This window comes from Sphaerodactylus townsendi, linkage group LG05 (genome assembly GCF_021028975.2).
Source record: "Sphaerodactylus townsendi isolate TG3544 linkage group LG05, MPM_Stown_v2.3, whole genome shotgun sequence".
Taxonomy (NCBI): Eukaryota; Metazoa; Chordata; class Lepidosauria; order Squamata; family Sphaerodactylidae; genus Sphaerodactylus; species Sphaerodactylus townsendi.
This window is the reverse complement of record NC_059429.1, coordinates 1607981-1630723: the sequence shown is the minus strand read 5'-3', so window position 1 is coordinate 1630723 and position 22743 is coordinate 1607981. Positions and strand designations below refer to the sequence as shown.

General features: G+C 49.3%; 1 protein-coding gene across 2 annotated transcripts; it reads left to right on the top strand.

The window, feature by feature from the left end:
• The first annotated feature begins 635 nt into the window (after positions 1 to 635).
• On the top strand, positions 636 to 21795 carry UBXN6 (UBX domain protein 6). Of its 2 annotated transcripts, none has more exons than XR_007244463.1 (11): positions 636 to 832; positions 5122 to 5282; positions 6501 to 6562; positions 7077 to 7208; positions 7324 to 7421; positions 12127 to 12202; positions 13147 to 13231; positions 15444 to 15663; positions 17974 to 18099; positions 19070 to 19215; positions 21320 to 21795. XR_007244463.1 is itself a non-coding variant. In XM_048495852.1 (11 exons), the coding sequence occupies exons 1-11, from the start codon at positions 750 to 752 to the stop codon at positions 21437 to 21439; spliced, it is 1314 nt and encodes a 437-aa protein (XP_048351809.1). In that variant the 5' UTR covers positions 638 to 749; the 3' UTR covers positions 21440 to 21795. The 2 variants fall into 2 exon arrangements, 1 of the variants encoding a protein (XP_048351809.1); XM_048495852.1 differs by having other exon boundaries at positions 638 to 832; positions 17969 to 18099.
• Positions 21796 to 22743: the final 948 nt, after the last annotated feature.

Here is a 22743-nt window from a genome sequence, read left to right as displayed (position 1 = left end):
CACTTTCAATCCACTTTGCAGCTGGATTTTACTGTGCGGAACAGCAAAATCCACTTGCAAATCATTGTGAAAGTGGGTTAAAAGTGCACTATTCTGCATGTGCGGAAGGGACCTTTAATGCACTTTGTGTATCTGGTGTGTATCAGAATTGTATGCAGAAATCAGATTGCTGAAGTAATTCTAATGTCTTTTCATTGCTGGACCGTAAATAAAATTACAACTCCCCCACCCCCCCTAAAAAAAACACCCGTTTCCAGGTCGCCATAAATCAGCTGAGACTTGTCAGTCCGGACAGAAAATTCCTGGCTACAAACCAGTCAAAGAGCGACTGCTCTCACCATAGCACGCCTAGAGCGCCCCGCTCCCGCCCCCGATCTTTAAGGCATCCCGCTTCTCCTTCCTTTGGAAAGCTAGAACAGAAAAAACGAACTTCCGATTCAAAGCCAGAGAAACTTCAGCGCTCGGAACCTCTCTAGGCGCCTACGGAGTCCACTCTACCCCCTCCGGACTCTATGGAAAGCCTCCTTTCTTAGAAAGCTGACTTCCGTTTTGGCCCGGAAGTCTCCGTACTGAGCCGGCCGGTATTCCTCTCTAGGCTCCTTTCCGACGAGAGATCCGACAGGGCGGCGTCAGGTGACAGGAAGCCTCTGGCCTACTACTTCCGGTCAGGCCGGAAGAGCCAGGGGTGTTGTTTTGTTTTTGTTGATGGGAGTCCACCGGGGAGCGGGGGAGGGGCCGCCGCCGCCGCCATGAAGAAGTTCTTCCAGGAGCTGAAGGCGGATTTGCAGTTCCGGGGGGCCGGGCCGGGCCAGAAGCTGAGCGAGTCGCCTCGGTAACCGCCTGGGGGAAGGGAGGAACCTCGCACAGGTGTCAAACTCGCGACCCTCCAGATGTTTTGGACTACAGATGTTATGGACTACAGCATCATGCTGGCAGGGGATGATTGGAACTGTAGCCCATAACATCTGGAGGGCCGCGAGTTTGACACCTGTGCTTCAGAGGATGAGGGGAGGGGAGCTGAAATGCGGGGGGAGGAGGTCTCTTCCACCTTGCCATGAGCCTGAATCTGAGGAAATTCAAAGCAGGGGGCCGGCATAGGGCAGTGGTTAAAATTGGCGGGCTCTGGTCCAGATAGCCGAGTTCGATTCCCCGCTCCTGCACATGAAGCCTGCTGAGTAATCTTGGGAAAGTCACAGTTCTCTGGAAACTCTCTCAGCCCACACAGAGGCAGGCGATGATAAAACCACCTCCAAATGTCTCTTACCTTCAATAAACCATATGGGGTGGCCATGTCAGCTGTGATTTGACGGCTCTTTCTGACACACAGGGTAGAACCTCCTTGGGCAGACATTGTCTATGAAAAGCAGAAAAGCTGTGAGTGAGACGCTTCTAAATCAGAAGCGAGATACCTGGGAGAACTCTCCAACCTTTATACAAGGGTCAGAAAGGAATATACCTTTGGACAGTTTCTTCCACTCTGCTAATAGAACAATCCCCAGCATTTCCCAGAAGGAGATCCCAGGTGGGAAACATGGACAGCTCTGGCATAAGTAGTTCCATCAGGTGCAAAGTTTGGAAAGGGCTAGAGATGCCACCACAAAGAGACCAATGTCAAGTGACGAGAGGATTGAGGTATAAATGAATATGGTTTTAAGGCAATATTAAGTCCTGAGAGACTGGTGAGGATGATGGTGGTGAAGATTGCAGTTGTGTTGTATGAGAAAGAGAAATGGTGCCAACGGGAGGAAACAAGGGGGGGAATGAAAGGAATCTGGATGAAGTAAGAAGGTGGAGGCATGGAAGCAACCCCTGATGATGGGGTAATGGCTGGGGAGGAATTTTGGGACAAGAGGTGGTGTCATTGCCTTGTGTGGAATGCTGGGCTGGAGAGAGCCATCTGTCCTCAGATGAAGAACATAAGGACCCATGAAAGAAAGAAAAGATTTATACCTCACCTTTCTCTCCTGTAAGGAGACACAAGGTGGCTTACGAGCTTCTTTCCCTTCCTCTCCCCACAACAGACACCTTGTGAGCCAGGTGGGGCTGATGGAGCTCCAAGAGAACTGTGACTAGACCAAGGTCATCTTGCAGGAATGTAGCTGTGCGGAAACACATCTGGTTCACCAGATAAGCCTCTGCCACTCAGGTGGAGGAGTAGGGAATCAAACCCAGATTAGAATCCACCAGCTCTTAACCACTACACCATGCTGGAAGCAGTTGAGCTTCCAGATTTTGTCTATTTCATGATAACCCTGAGGGAAAGGCTGGGTGAAGAGATGTATCTAACTGTAGTTCACTGTATGTATTTCTCAGCATAACAGGAGAACTGAGCCCAGAAGAACTGAAACCAGATTTCATTTCTTAACCTTTGTCTGTTCAGCAGGTAGAAGTTAAAAGTGTGGGCAAGAAGGACTCAGTAGGCCAAAGCTGAGGGAAGTGGTGGTGATGGAGAAGTTGGGAAAGGTGGGGAAAGGTGGGATACAGAGGACATCTGTCTCTTGCATTTTATCCTCTCCAAGGAGCTCAACATGACATCCGCAGTTCTCTCCATCCCTGCATGGGCTCCGCAACTGCTTGACTGAGGAAAAGTGATGGTTTTGGGGTCACTCAGCCAAGTATTATGGACATGGAAAGATTTAAATCTGGGTGTCCTAGTGCCATGCTTAAGGCACACTGGAGAGAAGAGGAGGGTTAAGGAATAGAAGGACAATTGCAGATCTGTAGTTGTGCAGGTAAAATGTAGCATTGTTATGGGTGGGAAACGGGGCAGTTTCGCTGCAGTAAATGGACACCAAAAGGTCAATCTGGAGACCCAGCGTGGTGTAGCGGTTAAGAGCAGGTGCACTCTAATCTGGAGAACCAGCTTTGATTCCCTGCTTTGCCACTTGAGCTGTGGAGGCTTATATGATGGACCAGATTAGCTTGTGCACTCCAACACATGCCACCTTGAGCGAGTCACAGTTTTTCAGACCTAACTCACAGGGTGTTTGTTGTGAGGGGGGAGTTTGCAAGCCCCTTTGAGTCTCCTTACAGGAGAGAAAGGGGGGATATAAATCCAACTCTTCCTCTAATGCTCCCCCCTCCCACCCTAAGAAAGCAACTTACACAGCAGGACCTGAGATTATAACCACCCACCAGCCAAACCACACCATGTGTGGCTAACGTGGTTCCAGATTGCTCCTGCCCGCCAGCCAAGTTTCGCACTGTGGGTGAAGGAGTTGCTGGCTAATCTGACTTGCCTAGTTCCTCCCGAGCTGAAATGCAGAGGCCTGTCGGGCCTTGAAAGCAATGCAGAAATGGTTCGCTTGCCTTTCTGAGCTGCCCTTCCTCCATTTCCAGCCACAGCAAATCTCTTAATCCAGTTTACTTACGTAAAGATGTTTAGCCAGTCCCAGGATAGGCCTTCGAGATGCCTTATGTAATCTTAGAAAACACTCGGCAAAGACCAGCAAAGCACCTGCTTTCAGAGGCATGTCGGAAAACAACAACCCCAAAGTCTTCTAGGGTTCCTTCCGTGCAGGTTTGAATCTGGACTGCTGACAGCTGGGAGACTTTCCCTCCTGTCATGGCAGTATGTCATCTCTGCGCCCTTTGTGATGCTGAGGGAGGGAGGGGTTGTGACACTCTTGGTGGCCCTGGGGAGGTGCTTACACTGTATTGGCTGCTTTTCTCAACCTGGGTTTTGCACCCAGAATGAGCTAAATGCATTCCTTTGATATATAAGTTCCCCTTCCTCTTCAACACATGAAGTCTGTCCTGATCCCATCTTGCAGATTATCTTGAAACCTCTTGCTCTATATGAACAGGTTTGTAGCTCCCTCCAGGAATTAACCTTGGCTGTAAGCACTGATCCCTACTCAGCCTGGTGTTTTCTGGGGGCAGACTGGCCCAGGCATTTGAAGAGCAGCTTGCCTGCTCACTTATGGTGTCGATTGCTTGGCTCCAGATGAGCAGGGTTTTGAAGCTGATGTGTCTTAGTGTTTTATTCTCCTTTCTAAATCACAAGTGACTTAGATCCATTTAGATCCTTATTTGTGGAGTAACCTGGGACAGGGGGAGGCGGCTTTTATTTGTGTCACTGGTCTAGTGGCAAAGCTTGTTACCTGGAAAATCCTTGATTCCAATCCTGCATTGAGCAGAAGCTGGCTGGCTGGCCTTTGGCAAGCCCCTCTCTCCCAGAATTTCCTTCCCAGCTACAATATGGCAGTCATGATATTAGCCTACCTCACAGGGCTGCTGTGAGAGCTCAGTATATGTTAAGTTACTCTTTCCTGGCAGGTTCTGGAATCAATGATGATTCATTGATGAGGGGATCTTCTGATTTTTAACTGCCATTCCTGCTCTCTTTTTCTAGTTCTGTTTTTATTTCCTTTAAAAAAATAACAGAAAACAAACAAAATAACTTAAGAAGACTATGTGTTAAGACACAAATATTATAACAGTGGTGGATCTAGACATAAATTTTTATAAACAGTTTCCAAATATCTGAAAGCACGTCCATGTCCAATCGCCTTCTACATGCCATACGTTCCAATAGTGATAGAGTTCCTGAATCCATTGATTTACCAGAGATGGGCTTTTTATTTTTCCAGTGTTGTAGTATGTCTTTTAGATGTTGACCACAGGTGGGCCACCCAAAGACAATCAAATAGTTTAAAAGTACATAGACATCCTCAAAAATCAATGAACATTTTAATACAAAATTGAAATGAGCAATAACTTTTTCTCAGAAAAAACTGGACACACCCAAAGCATATGTTTAAGGGATGCATTTGGTGAGTAACAACCCCAGCAATGCAATACTTTACTCATTCTGTTGCTACCTTTACTGTAGTGTCTATTAAGTCTTGAACATATTTTTTTGCTAAATAAGTCTCAAGACCCATAGAGAGAGCAGGCAGAAGATAGAAGGCCCTATCCCATTGCTTTGGCAAAATAGGGGGATCTAGCTCATTTAATTTATTTCTGGGACTTTGGGTATCATATTTATTAATCACCATCAAATATTCATAAACAAGTATGGTAGGTTTTGTTTTCTACCTTGATTACGGCCGTCTCCACTTTCCAATCACTCCAGCTCCTGTGTTATGTGTTCTTAAACTTGATTTCTTCCCCCACTAGGGAACGAGCCCCCAAAGAGAAGTCCAAAGCTGCAGACCTCCCCAAACCTCGACAGGGCCCCACAAATGAAGCCCAGATGGCAGCAGCCGCAGCCCTGGCCCGACTGGAGCAGAAGCCGAAGCCTCGAGCCCCAACGTCCCAAGATGCCATCAGAAATCAGGGTAAGGGGATAATTTATGGGGGGCCGCCTTGGGGACGGGTCTGGCATCAGGGTTCTGTTGCAGTTCTGTGGGAAGCCCGATGATGCGGGACTCCGCTTTCTGCTGTAGAGAACCCCCCTGCTGAATCTGACCGGAGGTCTGTCTAAGCTGAGGTTCATTTCCAGACTGCAACTGAGAGAAATTCACAGGCAGACAACAGGTTTATGGCTCTGAATTGAAAGGCTCACTTTTATCACCTAGAGTGGACAGATGAAAATATAAATGACAGCAAGACAGTTCACAGCCTCCCCATGTGTGGTGCTGTTAAAAATGTACCTTGAATGTAAGGAAGTGGGTAGATTAAGAGGAGGAGAGGGCTTTTGGGTTATGGATCCTCAGTGGCAGGGCATGGAGGAGGGGGAATCAAGTGTAGGGGAGAGGCTTCCACAGCTGAGGGTGGGAGAAACATCTGGGCAGAGGGGAGGGGGAATCTATGAGCCAGTAGGAGGGACATGGGTAGGGGGACCTGCCAGGTTAGAGCTCAAGCTGGGGGAGGGATTGGAACAGAGCTGGTTGGAAGGAAGGAGGAGATAAGGCAGGAGTCACGACTCTGATGCAGTAAAGGGGTGCGGGGGTTAGCCCCAGGGTGTGGAGCTCCAGCAAAGCTTGGCTGGGATGGCGAGGCCAGCCAGGGAAGGAACAGCTGTCCTGGGAACGCGCTTTCAGAAAAGAGACAGAGAGTGGACAGGGAGGGACAGGGTGAGGGGGGGGAGGTCCTGGTCTAGGAGTGGGAGCATTGCCCTTATGCCCTGGTTCAAATGGACCTGACTTCTGCAGTTCGAAAACTCTCCTTTTTACTTCAGATTTGTTGGGGTTTTCTGGATGATCTGATTTGAGAGGAAGGGAAGGGAGTATCTCATTGAGGGTCTTTTTGGAGAGCAGTCATTTGGGTGCTGGAGACGCCTTTTCCTTGGATGTGACCAGCCTTCGGGGGGGGGGGGGGGGTTCACAACTCCTTTGGCTTTTTTTGGCAAATCAGCCGGGAGCAATGGCTGAGTCTGAGCTCCTGAGCTGCTTGGTGACTAAACAAGTTGGGATAAATTGTATGCAGGAAGGAAAGTCACAAACTGGACTGTAATTTAATTTTATTTAAACATAAAGTGTGCTTACAAGTCCTGAATGCATCCTTAGAACCTCAGTCTGCTGTTACATCTACAGTCTTTTTCTCTTTTTTATTAGTGAAAAAGGAGCTAATGAATGAAGCTGCTGCAAGTGAAAAGGAAGAGCCTTTGGATCAACAGGTAGAATGAACGCGAAAAGAAGTGGAGTTGAAAGTTGAGGGAGGTGATGGGGTTTACATTTTAGGGAAAACTTCTCAAGGGCAAGAGACCCCCCAAGTGAATTTTATGGGTGTATTTGTTATAAAGATTCCAACCTCCAAATGGGGCCGGGGGATCTCTTGGAATTACAGCTCAGTTTCCCTTGAGAAATGGGATGCTTTGTAGGGCAGACTGTAATATCTGCTCATGTCTTGTAGCTGTCAGGCATCTGAAGTTTATTCTATGTGGCTCTTACATCAAGCACATTTGGCCACTCCTGTAGTAACTGTGGTATTTTGTGGTAACTTAGGATCCTCTGTTGGGCAGCGATGTGGGATACAGATGAAGTTAATAAATATTTCGCTACTAAGGAGTATACCTTGTGGGAAAGCCCCCAAGGTGATTCATGGTAACTCTGAATGATATTTGACAATCCCAATTAATAACACTTTTTTTGCAAGCTGAATACCATAAATTCCTGCTTCTCTTTCTCTAGAATTCTTTGCCCGCTGTTGAGGAAGACCCAGCCACCCTCTCAGTCTCTGGTATCTACTTTATTTGCCCATTAACAGGGGCCTCTGTCCGGAAAGACAAAAAAGAGGCCCACCTCCGCGAAGCCATTCAACAGGTCAGTTTCGGTAGGCTGCTGCTGCCTCCCAACCAGAGCACTTACCGCCTGTTGTTTCTATCTTGGTTTTTTTTAATTGGTTTTTTAAAAAATTTTGGGCTTTCCCTTTTTCTAGCACGCTTCCCAAGACCCCGTGGGTGCTTCTATCATGGAGATCCACACTTTGAATCGGGACCGGGAAAAGGTCAAGCTTGGGGTCGAGACCATCGCCAAGTAGGTGATTGCTGTCAGTTCCAGCCATAGTTCACGGTGCGCCTCTCTTAGGTGTGTGAAGAAAGCCAGAGGGGGAGAATCAGTAGCTCTGTGGGTGGTGGAACCTCTCTGAGCCAGTCTCTGGTATCTTCCCCCTACAAAACTTGGAAAGATTTTTATCTACCCATTGGAGAAGGTCAGTGGTGTACCAGGTCTAAATGGCGCCCGGGGACATGACCACCTTTCTGCCCCCCTGCTCTCCCCCCAGCTCCCCGCGCTCCCCCCCCCCCACAGCCTGGCTTTTCATGCCCCACTTACAGGAGCCAGCAGAGAGGGCAGGGGAGGGGAGGGCAGGCCTTGAGGGGAAGGGTAGAAGCCAGCCTGCAGGGAGCCTGGGAGGGGAGCGGTGTGCTGCAGAATGTGACATGGGATAAGCGGTACACCACTGGAGAAGGTGATGCTGTGATTAGGTACAAGGCATTTTCCTCTCTCCTCTCTCCATAGGTCCATTGTTGTTAAAACCTGCATGCAGAAGAATTTAGGCTTAATTTGGAATGTATCTGCTTAGAAGCATGTTGTGTAGCCAGTGCCAGGCTGTATCCCACAGCTTTAGTGCCGACTGTGCTCTGTGGACAGCAAATGCGTAGCTTTACCATGCTCCTTATCGCCGGAGAGAGAGGGGCCGTCGCTCTGCGACAGAGCCTCTGCTTTGTATGCTGAAGGTTGTGCCCCTGAAATTTGTCATTGAGTTGGATCTTGGGTTGCAGAGATGCAAAAGCTTTGCTTTGGAAAGCAGCTCCCAGTCATACCAGCAAATGCTAGTCATCTTAATGAGTGGATTCTTTGTGTGGTAGATTCCTCTGTTTCCTTTGGTTGTCTTCAGCGTTTTGGTTTCTCTGTGACTGTTAAACAGAGCTTCCAAACAGCTGTGTGTAAAACCAGCAGGCATAGAAAATATAACCCCCCAGGAGATCCAGAGCAGACTGAAGCAGCTGAAGGTAGAAGAACTTGGAGCAAAGTTCTGACTCGGCAAATGAAGATGTGCTTGAACAGAGAAATATGAACCACAGTCCTCCCCACTAGTGGAGGAGTCATGGCGTCAATTAAAAATCATACAGGCTGTTAAAGGGAAAGATGGTTTTTGGAAGAAAGTGGAACTCCAATAAGTAGCAGTCAGCTATAATCCTCTGCTGTCATGGATTTTAAAGACTGCAAACCAGACCCTGCTGAAGAACTGTGCAATACTGTGCTTTTCATTGGTCCAGCAGGCACCAAGAAGCCAGCTTGGCTTCAAGATATTTGAATGTTTCTTGCCACGCAGAGGATGATATACATTCTGTCTGAGTTGGATGAAGCAACATGGCCTCCTCAGTAGACAAGCAAGTTGTAAACGCTCATGAAGCCATGCTTTTTTTTAACCATACTAATTCACTAAGCAGATTCTCTGCTGGAAATAAAAGTCCCCAAAGAAGCCTCATTTTCACCTGGACACATTGGATGAATAAAAGGCTTGGTGCCCCAAATATTAGCCAACTATTTCAAAATCTCTCCCAAGGGAGGCAGAGTACAAGACCAAGAAGACAATGGCAGAAAGGAAGAGACACTTATCTGGAAGTAACAGTTCAGCTGAAATCAGTGAGACGAACTAAAGAAGAACATAAGAACATAAGAACGAGCCTGCTGGATCAGACCAGAGTCCATCTAGTCCAGCACTCTGCTACTCGCAGTGGCCCACCAGGTGCCTTTGGGAGCTCACGTGCAGGACGTGAAAGCAATGGCCTTCTGCTTCTGCTGCTGCTGCTGCTCCCAAGTACCTGGTCTGCTAAGGCATTTGCCATCTCAGATCAAGGAGGATCGAGATTGGTAGCTATAGATCGACTTCTCCATCAATCTGTCCAAGCCCCTTTTAAAGCTATCCAGGTTAGTGGCCATCACCACCTCCTGGGGCAGCATATTCCAAACACCAATCACACGTTGCGTGAAGAAGTGTTTCCTTTGATTAGTCCTAATTCTTCCCCCCAGCATTTTCAATGTATGCCCCCTGGTTCTAGTATTGTGAGAAAGAGAGAAAAACTTCTCTGTCGACATTTTCTACCCCATGCATAATTTTATAGACTTCAATCATATCCCCCCTCAGACCCTAACCCTAACCCTCAGACGCTAACCCTAACCCTCTCCAAACTAAAGAGTCCCAAACACTGCAGCCTCTCCTCATAAGGAAGGTGCTCCAATCCTTCAATCATCCTCGTTGCCCTTCTCTGCTCTTTTTCTATCTCTTTGATATCCTTTTTGAGATGTGGCAAATCGAATATGTATGTGAAGAGTCGAGTAAAAATGTGCAAATTCTCTCCTCTTTCAAGAGGTTTGTTTAACAGAAGACATTGGATTTCTAAGCTCATTAAACATGACCCCTGCAAAGAGGCCTGCCGCTCTTACCACCCTCCATCAGTTAGTGAAATATTTGATTGCAGCTTTGAAGAAATTACCTCTGCTGGGTCTTTGCTGAACATTGCTAGCTATCTCCAAGTCTGATGTTTGACCGAAAACTTACAGATAGGGCTAAGAAGACCTTGCTTCTCTGCTTTATGCACATCACTGTGATGTCAGACACACAGTATGCTCCACTGAAGGTACAGGTGACTGTTTGAAAGGAAAAGTAGTCAGCTTGGATACAGTAAATCCTTGTTGCTTGCGCTTCCTTTGTCCGTTGTGCAGTTGGTCCTCTGCTGCAAAGATTGTTCCTCTTGCATGAGTGGAGGGGCCCAGCTCCCCAGGAACAGAGCAATGGCTGAAGGAAGCGGGGTCAGAAACACGGTGCGAGAACCAAACTGCAGTTCTTTCTGTTGGAGGGAAGTGGTGTGTGGCATGGAACTGGGGAGCCATCAGGCTCCCAGATTAATGAGCTGTGTCTTTAAAAAGAAGAATCTTGATCCTCCTTGATCTGAGATTGCAAATGCCTCAACAGACCAGGTGATCGGGAGCAACAGCCGCAGAAGGCCATTGCGTTCACATCCTACATGTGAGCTCCCCAAGGCACCTGGTGGGCCACTGCGAGTAGCAGAGAGCTGGACTAGATGGACTCTGGTCTGATCCAGCTGGCTTGTTCTTATGTTCTTAAGAAGAGTTTGGATTTATATCCCCACTTCCTCTCCTGTCAGGAGACTCAAAGGGGCTGACAATCTCCTTTCCCTTCTCTCCCCCCTCACAACACACACCCTGTGAGGTAGGTGGAGCTGAGAGAGCTTCGAAGAACTGTGACTTGCCGAAGGTTACCCAACTGGTGTGTGTTTGAGTGCACAAGATAATCTGGGTCACCAGGTAAGCTTCTCCCCCTCCCAGAGCGGGGAATCAAACCCAGTTCCTCCAGATTAGAGTGCACCTGCTCTTAACCACTACGCCACTGCTGCTCCTGTGAATCCTGGAACTTTTCATGGCCTTAAGAACGTCTCTCTCTCTCTTTCCCTTTTGCCTTTAGAAGACTTGCCCCAGTGTGCTCGCTGACACTCCCAGCTCATGTTCAGCTGGATGGAAACTTGTAACTGGAAGCTCTGTGACGCCGAGTGGTGGAATGTCTGCAGGACACTTCTCCTTCTCTCGCGCTTAAACAAGAAGTCCCAGGAATAAGTTTTGTAAATGGGAGGAGTCCTGGTCTGGATGATAGTCAGGATCAGTAAAGACCCGTGCGAGGAATTTAGTGAGAACACTGAGGGAAGTTCCAGCAGCTGCAACCAACTAGAAGCCTTGAATATGACTTAAATACGTTTCAGAGGCCATCCAAAACTGTCCAAATGTTGTGTGTGGCTGTGGAAAGTCTTTGGCTTGGTGTGTCTTTGGAAAGAGTGCATTTGAAGATGTTTTTTAAAACAAAAATATGTCAGTTTTCTCTTTGGTCCACCAGCAGTTAACTCCAAAATTCCCAGAAAAGGGTGGAAATTGTCAGACCCTCGAGTCTGCAAATAACGGAAACTGTAGATTTGTTCTAAAGCCTTTATTCCAAAAAATGCGAAGGGCAACAATGTGAGGAGGAATCTGAGCCCCTTGCTCAGATCCATCCCCTACACCCCCCTGGCTCCCCCCACCCTCCGCTCACAGCCAAATGGCCTCTACAATTTCCACTACAATTTCCTCAACAAAGTACTACAGACTTGGGAACAGATCACACTCCTTTGCAGATAAGATCTGTGTCCGGGAAGTCCTGGGGTGGAAGGGGAGGGGGAGAGCACCGGACATCTTCAAAGTAACAAGCAGTAAAACATTCCCCCCCTTGCCATGCCCCCCCCCTCCGCACGGACAGGCTTAGTCCTGACAGAAATAACCAGAGCAGTATTTTGCCAAACAAATCGGGTTTAGTTTATTGCTCTGCGCATGTGTGTAGACCCTTGAGTGTGTACTGTGCATGTGTGTACTGCATATACTGGCAGACATTCGATTTATCTCCAACGTAGCCACCTAAAGACAGTCACAGTTCTGTATAAGCCATGTCCACATCGATGACTTTTGGAAATGCAATAATATTTTTCTGTAATGAGTTTATTTACCACTGATGATGGCTCTTCTTATTTCATGCGGAGGGGTGGGGAACGGGATGGGACTGTAACGCTGACTTTCTTGGAAGTAAATTCTGTTGAAATCCCTGTGAGCTTTCCTTCCAAGTAAGCACGCATCAAGTCAGGCCATGGTAACATCCAAGAGGCCTACATTGCCCCATTTTCTTCTTTCTTGCCAGGTACCTTGACAACATCCACCTCCATCCTGAAGAAGAGAAGTATCAGAAAATCAAACTTCAGAACAAAGTTTTTCAGGTGAGTTTCCTTTCTGGGAGGACCGGCCATTGTGCTTCAAAAGCACGCCTAAGCAGAAACTCTAAGTTGGCTTCACAGCTGCCCTCTTAAAACCCCTCCCAAAGAATTCTGGGGACTGTAGTTCAGGGGGAGTATGCCTTAAACCTTCTTTGTCTCCTTCTTTGGAGGTTTTTAAAGAGAGAAAGAGACTCCACCACTCTCCGAGGTAGTGCATTCCACTCTCAAACAGCCCTGACTGTCAGGAAGTTTTTCCTGATGTTTAGGTGGAATCTCTTCATTCACCTTGAACCCAGTCTCTGGGTTCACCTTGAGGTTCCTTCACCTTGAACCCAGTCTCCTGGTCCTAGTCTCTGGAGCAGCAGAAAACAAGCTCATTCCCTCACCAATATGACATCCCTTCAAATATCTAATCATGTCACCTCTTAACCTTCTCTTCACCAAACGAAACATCCCCAGCTCCCTAAGTTTCTCCTCGTAGGGCATGGATTCCAGACCTTTTACCATTTTGGTCGCCCTCCTCTGCACCCGTTCCAGCCTGTCAATATCCTTCTTGAATTACAGTGCCCAGAACTGTATACAATATTCCAGAAGAGGTGTCTGACCAATGCAGAATAGAGAGGTACAATTACATCTCACAATCTTGACACTATACTCCTATTGATACAGCCCAGAATCACATTGGCTTTCTTGGCCGCCGTATCACACTGCTGACTCATGTTCAGTTTGTGGTCTACTAAGACCCAGATCCCAGGTCTCTCAACTGCCTTTCAGGGCTCCTTGGGAAGGTATGGCATGAGTGCATTGGTGGTGCAGACAAAAAGGTTTCACCCCTTGTGATGTTCTCCTTGGATGCCAGGAATGGCATCCTGGAACGAGCAGCATGCATTTGCTAACCTGCAATGAGCAACTTGTATTTAATCTCCTTTGTGCTTTCCCACTCCTAGGAAAGAGTCCTTCCTTTGGAGGGGGCAGACAAGTTTTTCCAGGCTGTTGGATTTGAAAAGACTACCTTGAACGTTCCAGGGCAGGGTAAGTTTGGAGGGGCTGAAAGAATGAGCAGTGAATTGGGAAGCCCCAGGTTTGACTTTCACTTGGGCAGCCGTCTCACTCAGCCTTTGGCAAGCCAGTCTCTTCTCCCCTTCCCCAACTCTTGGAGATGGTGGCGTCGTAATCACCACAAAAGACGGTTGTGAGGACTGCAGTATGTGCAGGCCTGATTGAACACACCCCAGTGCGATATGAATGTTCAACACTGAAAGAAGGTTGGCTGGGTCAGGTGCTTCATTGGGAGGCAGTATCTCTCTGGGGTTTTTTGATGAAACGCCCAAGTTCCTCGGTTATTGACTGTGTTCCTGAACCTCATAGGTCCACCCTATTTGGGGAGAATGTTTAAAAGTCCAGTCCCACAGCTGCCACCGTGTATGTGCCTGCATTCACCTTTTCCTTGCAAGGTGCTTGACTCCTTCCTTCTTGAGGGTGCGGAAGGGCATCTGCTCATTCCTGCGGGGCCTAAGCAAGGAGGTGGGCAGAGCAAAGAGCTGGCATGGAGGCTTACGGGGCTGGCTTCCTGCTCCTGCAGTCAGTTGTACTCTGCAAATTGACTTGGTGACAGTAGTGACCAAAGAAAGGGTTAACCTGGGCATAGAGGGAAATGACTGGGGTGACTTGGGGCAGCCTGGAAGCTTCTGAACTCCCACTGAAGAGAGTGCCTCGTGCCGTCAAAGAAGAAGAGTGTGGATTTATGTCCTCCCTTTCTCTCCTGTAAGGAGACCCAAAGGGGCTTACAATCTCCTCCTCCCCCACCCCCCAACAAACACCCTGTGAGGTGGGTGGGACGGAGAGTTCGGAAGAACTGTGACTAGCCCAAGGTCACCCAGCTGGCATGTGCACGGGCTAATCTGGTTCCCCAGACAAGCCTCCACAGCTCAAGTGGCAGAGCGGGGAATAAAACCTGGTTCTCCAGATTAGAGTGCACTTGGTCTTAAACACTATGCCAGTGTTGCTCTCCAGTGAATCGTCAGTTTTCATCATTCCCCCACACCATGCCCAAGTTCACAAGTGCTCTTTGTGGGACTCAAGGTTATGTCTCTGCTTTCCACTCTTATAACATAATGATTAAATGTGCCCTCCTCCTTCATGCAAACAGTATCCTCCATCCCCAACGAATCAGCCCTGGTGGTTTGCTGCTGGCATACAGGTGTACTGCTTTCCTGGTTTTCCTACCTGGGAAGCCCTGGGGACCCCATTTCCCAGCAAGTATCTGAGGAGGCGATGGAGAAGCCACCATTATCTAGCCCTTGAACACAAAAAAGAGTTGGTTTTTGTACCTTGCTCTTTTCTTCCTTAAGGAGTCACAAAGAGCTGACAAACTTCTTTCCCCCTCTGCCTACAACAGGCACCTTGTGGGGTAGGAAGTGCTGAGAGAGTTTAGAGAGAACTGGGACTGGCCCAGGGTCATCCAGCAGGCTTCAGGTGGAGAAGCAGGGAAACAAATCCAGTTCACCAGATTAGAGTCAACCATTTGTTTGGGGGGGGGGGGAGGGAGGGAATCAAACCAAGTTCTCCAGATTAGAGTCGGATGATGATGATCCCAACTTGTTGAAGCCCTTACCCGGATGGCCCAGGCTAGCCTGATCTCAGAATATAATCAGGGTCAGCCCTGGTTCATACTTGGATGGGGATCCACCAAGGCAGACCAGGGTCATTATGCAGAGGAATCATAGAATCATAGAGTTGGAAGAGACCCCAAGGGCCACCAAGTCCAACGCTGCCCCCGCCATGCAGGAGCGCACAATCAAAGCATTCCTGACAGATGGTCATTCAGCCTCTGTTGAAAAACCTCCAAAGGAGGAGACTCCACCACACTCCGAGGTAGTGAATCCCACTGTCAAACAGCCCTTATTGTCAGGAAGTTCTTCCTGATGTTTTGGTGGAATCTCTTTTAAGCCTTCACCCTGAACCCAGGACTCCTGGTCCTGGTCTCTGGATCAGCAGAAAACAAGCTTGCTCCCTCACCAACATGACATCCCTTCAAATATCTAAACATGGCTATCCTGTCACCTCTGAACCTTCACAAACCCAGCTCCCTAAGTCTCTCCTTGTAGGAAGGCAGAAAAACCCTACTGTGTTACCATACGTTGTCTGTGACTTGACAGCACTTTAAACACACACGCAACTTGGTGAAGAGTGGCTGAGTGCTAAATCTGCAGTGTTGTGCTCCTCTCTGCCGTTTGCCCCTCAGAGGATCAGGAGGACTTCTACGTGCTGAAGGCCGAAGCCTTTGAAAAGCTGGATGACCTCATGGAACACAAGAAGAAACTGCTGAGTTCTGAGCCGGTGAGAGCCCAGCTGGATCGCCAGCTCCGGGTTTTCAAGCCATCCCCTCGGGCCTCTCACTTTGAGCTGCCCAGTGACTTCTTCAACCTCTCCACTGAGGAGCTGATCCGAGAAAGACGACTCCGGTAAGAAGCGGCTGTCAGGTTTCACATTTGGGAGCGGGGAATTCTCTGGGAGCCCTTTTGCAGGTGCCTGATTATCTCCTGGTGCTGTCCTTGAGGCTTGCGGCTGGGAAGAGCCTCCAGGCGGGACACTACGAACTCTGTTGCTCCCATGTGGGGGTGGGGAACGTGCGATCCATATTATCAACTGTTCTGGCGCGCTTTCGCCTTCAATGAAATCCTTTGAACCTCACAAGCATTTTGTTGCCTGAGCCGGGGATTGACCACAGCTGAACTGCGTAGGGCCGAGAGCAAGAGCCTGAGGCCGTGTTGGTGCTGAGGCCGGGGAGGGAGGGGCAGCGTGGCTCTGGGCTTTGGAACGTTTTGGAACAGTGGCTCATTCAGCGAGTTGCTTCAGGTCCCAAACTCTGTCCCCTGCATGCCCAGCAAGAGGATCTGCTGGAAAAAGGTCTTTTGCTGGAGAGGTCTCAGCCCAGAACAGGGCCAGAAGGCAGCTTCATTTGGCATACTTCCTGCTGTGCCGACTGTGTTAAATGCTTTTTATTTTACATTGTCTTTTCATTTTCCCCACTTGAAAGAGGCTTAACTTGTGCCGAGCTGCCTTGAGTGGTGGAAACATGTGAATGGCGTGAAGGAGGGTTTCAGTCTCGGAGGGGTTTCAGGCAGGAGCCCAGCAGCACCTCCAGGCCAACAAGATTTCCTGGGTGTAAACTTTTGCGATTCAAAGCTGCCTTTGTCAGATTCAGGAGCGACGGAGAAGTCAGTGGTTTGTGCTGGGGGGGTTCTTCTCTGTAGATTTTTTAAAAAGCACTTTGTACAAATATCGGTGCCTTTGAGCTTTCAGGAAAGGAAGGGACAAGCACCCCCCCCCCCCCAATCAGAATATGCTTAACTTCAGCGTCTGTGTTGCAATATGCTTAGTGGAGACATGTCGGGGGTCTGTGCGCAGAGATGAATCCTTTGCCCATGAGCCCCTATGTTGTTGGGAGGCTTGTGTATGTGTGTCATCTTCCAGTTCCATAGAGGGGGATGGCTGTATGGGCCTAAGAAAGGAAGAGAGCAGAGGGGGAAATCAGGAAGTTGGGGTCTTAGGACAGAAGGGGTGGGACTTGTGAGGAGGCGTGGTTCAGAAAATGCTGGGGTGGGGAGCGAGTAACAGAAAGGGGAATTGGGCATGGCTAGAGGCTGCAGAGGTGAGACACTGGCTACTGCTGTCTTTGGCTGCAAGCCTTTTCCAGGTGTAACTTGATTAGGAGCAGCAGTGGCGTAGTGGTTAAGAGCAGGTGCACTCTAATCTGGAGGAACCGGGTTTGATTCCCCGCTCTGCCACCTGAGCTGTGGAGGCTTATCTGGGCAATTCAGATTAGCCTGTGCACTCCCACACACGCCAGCTAGGTGACCTTGGGCTAGTCCAGGGGTAGGGAACCTGCGGCTCTCCAGATGTTCAGGAACTACAATTCCCATCAGCCTCTGTCAGCATGGCCAATTGGCTAGTCACAGTTCTTCTGAGCTCTCTCAGCCCCACCCACCTCACAGGGTGTTTGTTGTGAGGGGGGAAGGAGATTGTCAGCCCCTTTGAATCTATAGGAGAGAAAGGGGGGGGGGATATAAATCCAACTCTTCTCCTCCTCCTCTTCTTCCTGAGAGCTGCCTTCTTGCCCCTCCAAATCTGAATGCTATAAAATAGCATTTCCCAAACAGTGGGTCAAAGCAAAATGCTGGGTCATCTAGTGTTTGGGGCTGGGGCCGACCACCCCACCCCCTTCCTTGCTCGGAGGGCACCACCTACCTGGAGCCAGACCAGCCGGGATGATACAGCAGCTTTGGGGCTCCTCCCTGGCCAGCCGACTACCCAGAAAGGGACTGAGGGCGGAGCCACAGCTTGCGGCAGGCGCTGGTGCTGCGAGGGAGCTGGGGGCGGAGGCGGCACCCCAGGGAACCTCCCTGATGCCACCGTGGGCAGATGAAGCCCAGCACAGGGCTGGGCTGCTTCTCGCCATGCCAGCACGGGGAGAGGTGGGGGCAGGGGGGGGGCATTCACATGTTTTATTTTACTAATAAATAGGCTTTTAAAATTTTTGTGGGTCACGGAGGAGAGGTATTAAAATTAACAGGAAACGCTGTTATAAAAGATGCCGTGGATTGGGGGCAGGCAGAGTTGATTGCATGGCTTCCTTCACACGGGGAGGACTCCTTAAATGCTCTGCTCTGGTTCATAATCTCTTTTATTTCCTGCTTCCTTGCTTGTCTCCGCCCCCTCCTTTTCTGCTGTCATTTGCCCACTCCTGTCCCCTTCCCTCCCCTGAAGGGCAGAAGCTGTGGAGAAGTCCTCCATGCTGAGAACCAAGGCCATGAGGGAGAAAGAGGAGCAGAGAGAAATGAAGAAATACAACTACACGTTGCTGCGGGTCCGTTTCCCCGATGGGTACATCCTGCAAGGTAAAAGGGGGGGGGGGTCTCACACAAAGCAGCCCCTCTTAGCTGCTTTCCTGTGGATCACATCAAGCAAACGGATCCAACCCAATTGTCTCTGGCTCGTTTCCGTACGTGCGGGACATGCAGCGGCTTGTTATTTGGTTAGCATCAAGAAAGGTATTGGTGGCCAATACGCTGCTGGGAGTGGCTGGCGCAGAAATGGAGACCTCTGTGGCTGCGGGGGGTTGATTTTTGTGGCTTGACTGGCTGGGTTAGGGTGCAAGAGTTGAGACGTGGGTGTTGGGGACGGAGAGCTTCCCTTGGGAGGAGTCGCGAGGTTGGCGGTTCAGCGTTGACAAATTAAGGCCGAGGAGCACCACAAGGTTTATGGAGAGATTGGTGGAGATCCTGATCCAGGACTCAACCTAAAATGGGCCGCCACCAGTGTTTTTGAAGAGGCAGGTAAGCTGTTAGTGGGCTGCTTCTCCCCCTTTGGTTGTCATCCAATTGTTTACAGTTGGACAGCCAATGTGGTGTAGTGGTTAAGAGCAGGTGCACTCTAATCTGGAGGAACCAGGTTTGATTCCCTGCTCTGCTGCTTGAGCTGTGGAGGCTTATCTCATGAACCAGATTAGCTTGTTCACTCCAACACACGCCAGCTGGGTGACCTTGGGCTAGTCACAGTTCTGTCAGCCCCACCTACCTCACAGGGTGTTTGTTGTGGGGGGGAAGGGAAAGGAGATTGTAAGCCCCTTTGAGTCTCCTTACAGAAGAGAAAGGGGGGGATATAAATCCAAACTCTTCTTCTTCCACCTGAACAGACTGTCCTCCCGTTCAGCCTCCTTCTAAGGGTGTGGTGGGGGATCTGCCAGGCTCCAATTCCCCACTTTAATACCTGAGCTGGGAACAGGGAGACGGGACATGCAGAATGGTTCCCAACCTGCTCAGGACACCGGAGCGAGGAGAGTCAGCCGCCCATCTGATTCTGTTGCAGGGACGTTCTTTGCCCGGGAGCCCGTCTCAGTCCTTTACCAGTTTGTGCAGGAGGCCCTGCAGGTTGACTGGCTGCCCTTTGAGCTGCTGGCCCCCGGGGCCCAGAAACTGACTGACAAGAACGTGGCTTTCAACGAGTGTGGGCTGGTAAGCGTGGCCTTCTTGCAAACGGAGGGAGGGGGGGGTTGTCTCTTGCTTTCGTTTCCCTCTGCTGTGCCCCTTCTAGTTTTAACTGTCCTCTTCCTAGAAACTGTCAGGGCAGGAGGGACAAGAGCACATCCTTTGCACTGAGGGTAGGATAGCTGGGGTTGAACTAGATTTGTGGATTCGGGGTCAAGAGCGGTCTGTTGTGGGGATGAACCGCCTTGGGAGCCTCTGCGTTGAGAATGCTTTTTTAAGTACAAGAAGACCAGAGGAAGGGGGGTGGGGGTTCCGGAGGCACACACAAAACGTAATTTCCCAGGTTTCTTTATGACAAGCCACAGCTGGTATCTCTGGTCGTCACAGGATTTTCATCCTATGGAGCGTCACCAGATTTCAGCAGCTTTTCTTTCCCCACTTTCATGCTCAATTCCAGGAGTCACGGGAGCAGGAAACTTGGGTTTTGTTTAATGGAAAGTTCAGATTTGCAGGAAGTGGAATTACCTACCCCCTCATTGTGCCCTTTTGGAATAACGTCTTGACGCTGGTGCACTGTGTGTTGCATCTGCAGTGGGAGGACGATTCCTCTGGAAACGACTGAAGGCAGCGCGGGCAAACTTTTTGGGCTGGATGTGTCAAACATTTGGAAAATGCCTAACTTAACTCTGCTGGCGTGTCACACTCCCCCCTCCCCCCCACCAAAAGAGAAATAATTCTTTACATATTCATTTATTTTTTAAACATACAGTCCAGTCCAGTCATGTGTGGTGTTTATGCATTATATAAAGAAATGTCAAATAATTACAAAAATGTCTCAGACTCAAACAAGGAGAATAGTTGCTGGATGTTGAACACGGGCGTGTCACCTGAAACATTGTGGCATGTCACCTTTGGCACACATAGAATCCTAGAGTTGGAAGAGACCCCAAGGGCCATCCAGTCCAACCCCTGCAATGCAGGAACACACCATCGAAGCACTCCTGACAGATGTTCATCTGGCCTCTGTTTAAAAACTTCCAGAGGAGGAGGTTTTTAAGGAGGATGTCACAGGTGAGCCATCACTGACTAAAAGGATGCTGTGTGTGATAACATCCATCAGTTGGGAAGCTACTCGTGACTGTGGCAGGAACAGAGAGCACACACAGTTGTGCGCCAGACTCCTCTACACATAACTCTGTCAGCTGATAAAAGCTATCGGAATCCTTCTATGCAGATGTAAATCACTGTGCCCAGGTTAGCCTAACCTTGTCAGATCTCAGAAGCTGATCAGGGTTGGCCCCGTATAGATGGGAGAGGCAGGCCTTGAAAACCCCACAGGGTCGCCATACATCGACTGCAACTTGATACCATTTTCCACCCACCACCAAATCACTGCATTTGTATATTTTTTAAAAGGGATGTCTTCACTTTTAATAATACATGCAGCTGGCACCAGCTGGGAAGAGACACACTGGGGCCACATGAGAACAGGAAACGCCTCTTTCACCAGAGTCCCAGACACTTCCAGCTACGTTCAGACATCTTGCCTCGTGTAAACGCTCGTGTGCTGAACTAGTCGTGGTTCACATTGTGGATGGTTGAAACTCACCAGTGGAGTGGGAATCCTTGTCTTTGGCTGCCCGCATGAGCCAATAGCAGCAGAAGTCAGGTCTTTTTGCAACTGAACAAGCTAGGATTAAGCTGGGATTCCTACATCTGTATGCAGTGACTAAGCCCAGACCACTTATGAGCTGGGATTCCCAAGCCTTCATGCCGCTGTGTTTCAGGATCCCTGTTTGTGGCCATCTGTGGAGCACTGAAGCCTAGTTTGGTGAGACATTTGAGTGCAACTTTTGTAAGGATGTGATAAATATCTGATCACATGCTGTCAAGTCACAGCACACTCATGGAAACCCCTGATGAGGTCTTCAAGGCAAGAGAGTGACACGGGTAGTTTGCTGTGGCCTCCCATCCACGTACTGATCGGGGCTAACCCTGCTCACCTTCTGAGATTGGGCTGTCCAAGGTCAGGGGATAAATAGCTGACAGTCAGTCAGGCGAACATTGTGAGGGTCACTCAAATGAGACTAAAAACAGTCTTTCATCCTTAATCGTGCTCCGTTCTCCACAGGTGCCCTCTGCGCTCCTGACATTTATGGCAGATGAAGAAATCATGGCTGACATAATAGAGCAGATTGGCGGCTGCGTGCTCAAACCGGACCTCCTCTCAGACGTGCAGATTCTGTCCTGAAAATAAAATGGACCCCGTTTTGCTGCGCGTGGCTCCCTTCTCCCTATGTCAACTGACAGCTGTTTCAGCCACTTCTATATCTCTGGCCTCATGAAACCTTGCGAGAAGAAACACTGATTGGTTTAGTGTTTGGTGGTAAGAAGCTGGACTCTGAGCAGCCTTTGGGCGGGATGGTGGGGCACACCTCCCCGTGCAGGAACAGGCTGCGCTGATTTGCACGTGTTTTTGGAGACTTTTTTACAGTGCTGCTTTCTCTCCTCGCCTATTTATACGGTTAACTGTACATGGCAACTGCCTTCTAAGAGGTTTCGTATCCCTTCACTTGCCCCAAATAAAAGCATTACTGGGCAGAAAAAGTAGTACAGAACCGGCTTAGCTCTGCTGCAAGGTTCCCCCCCCCCCCCCCGATTTACTGCTCCTTTATGAAGTGTTGCCTGACACAAGTCTGAGGTGCTCACCAGAAGGAAGCAGTATAGTGGTTAAGAATGCTGGCTTAGGATCTGGCAGACTGACATTCGAATCTTTGCCCTGTTGTGGAAGTTTGCTGACCTTGCTCGGCCAGCCCAACCTAACTCACAGGGTTGTTGTGAAGATACAGTGGTGGAGACTGATGCAAGCGGCTTTGAGTCCCTGTCGGGGAGAAAGGCCGGGAATAAACTGAATGAATGAGCGCCCGCCGTTCGTCCCGTCTTCTCCGACGGGTGAGCGTTGGAAGGGGAGGAGGGGAGAGGGCAGCAGGAATGAGAGCGACGACATCTTTCCATACATGCTTTAACTCAAGAAATGCACCAGGACTGACATCTCCTAGCCGTGGCGTCTACAGTGCTGGTTGGGCTGGGCTTGTGTATGTTCTCTGCTTTTCTGTGGGGCAGAATGTGTGGGAAGCCAGACCAGGATCTTCCACTGGAAGAGACAAAACGGTTCGCTTGACTCCAGCCTCTCCGCTTCTGCCAGAACATCCCACTCAACCCACGTTTACTTCCTGCTTGTATTTTAGTTTGTATGATTTAGTCATCATCTAATTTAGATTATATTTTAACTGTTTTCATGGCTTTATTGTATTTAGAAATGGTGAGCTGGCTTGAATCTGCCAGGGGAAAGGCGGCATCTAAAATCGAATAATAAGAACAGCAACCCCTGAGGGCTTCAGCGCCTCTCTTCTGGGCAGAGTCCAAAGGCTGCTGTTTCATCCGCTGCCCTTCACGAGGGGCAGAAATGGACACTAGATAGTTGTAAGCAAAAGGGGGGACGCAGCTGCAGCAGAAACTCTATTTTCCAGCAGGCTTCGTTTGTAAAAGGATCTA

What these genes read in the sequence shown, in the direction of transcription:
- UBXN6 (XM_048495852.1), top strand. Translation starts at nt 750, where the DNA reads ATGAAGAAGTTCTTCCAGGAGCTGAAGGCGGATTTGCAGTTCCGGGGG. An exon ending in CTTGAACGTTCCAGGGCAGG is followed by an intron (nt 13,232 to 15,443) that starts GTAAGTTTGGAG and finishes TTTGCCCCTCAG; the next exon opens with AGGATCAGGAGGACTTCTAC. An exon ending in ATCCGAGAAAGACGACTCCG is followed by an intron (nt 15,664 to 17,968) that starts GTAAGAAGCGGC and finishes CCTCCCCTGAAG; the next exon opens with GGCAGAAGCTGTGGAGAAGT.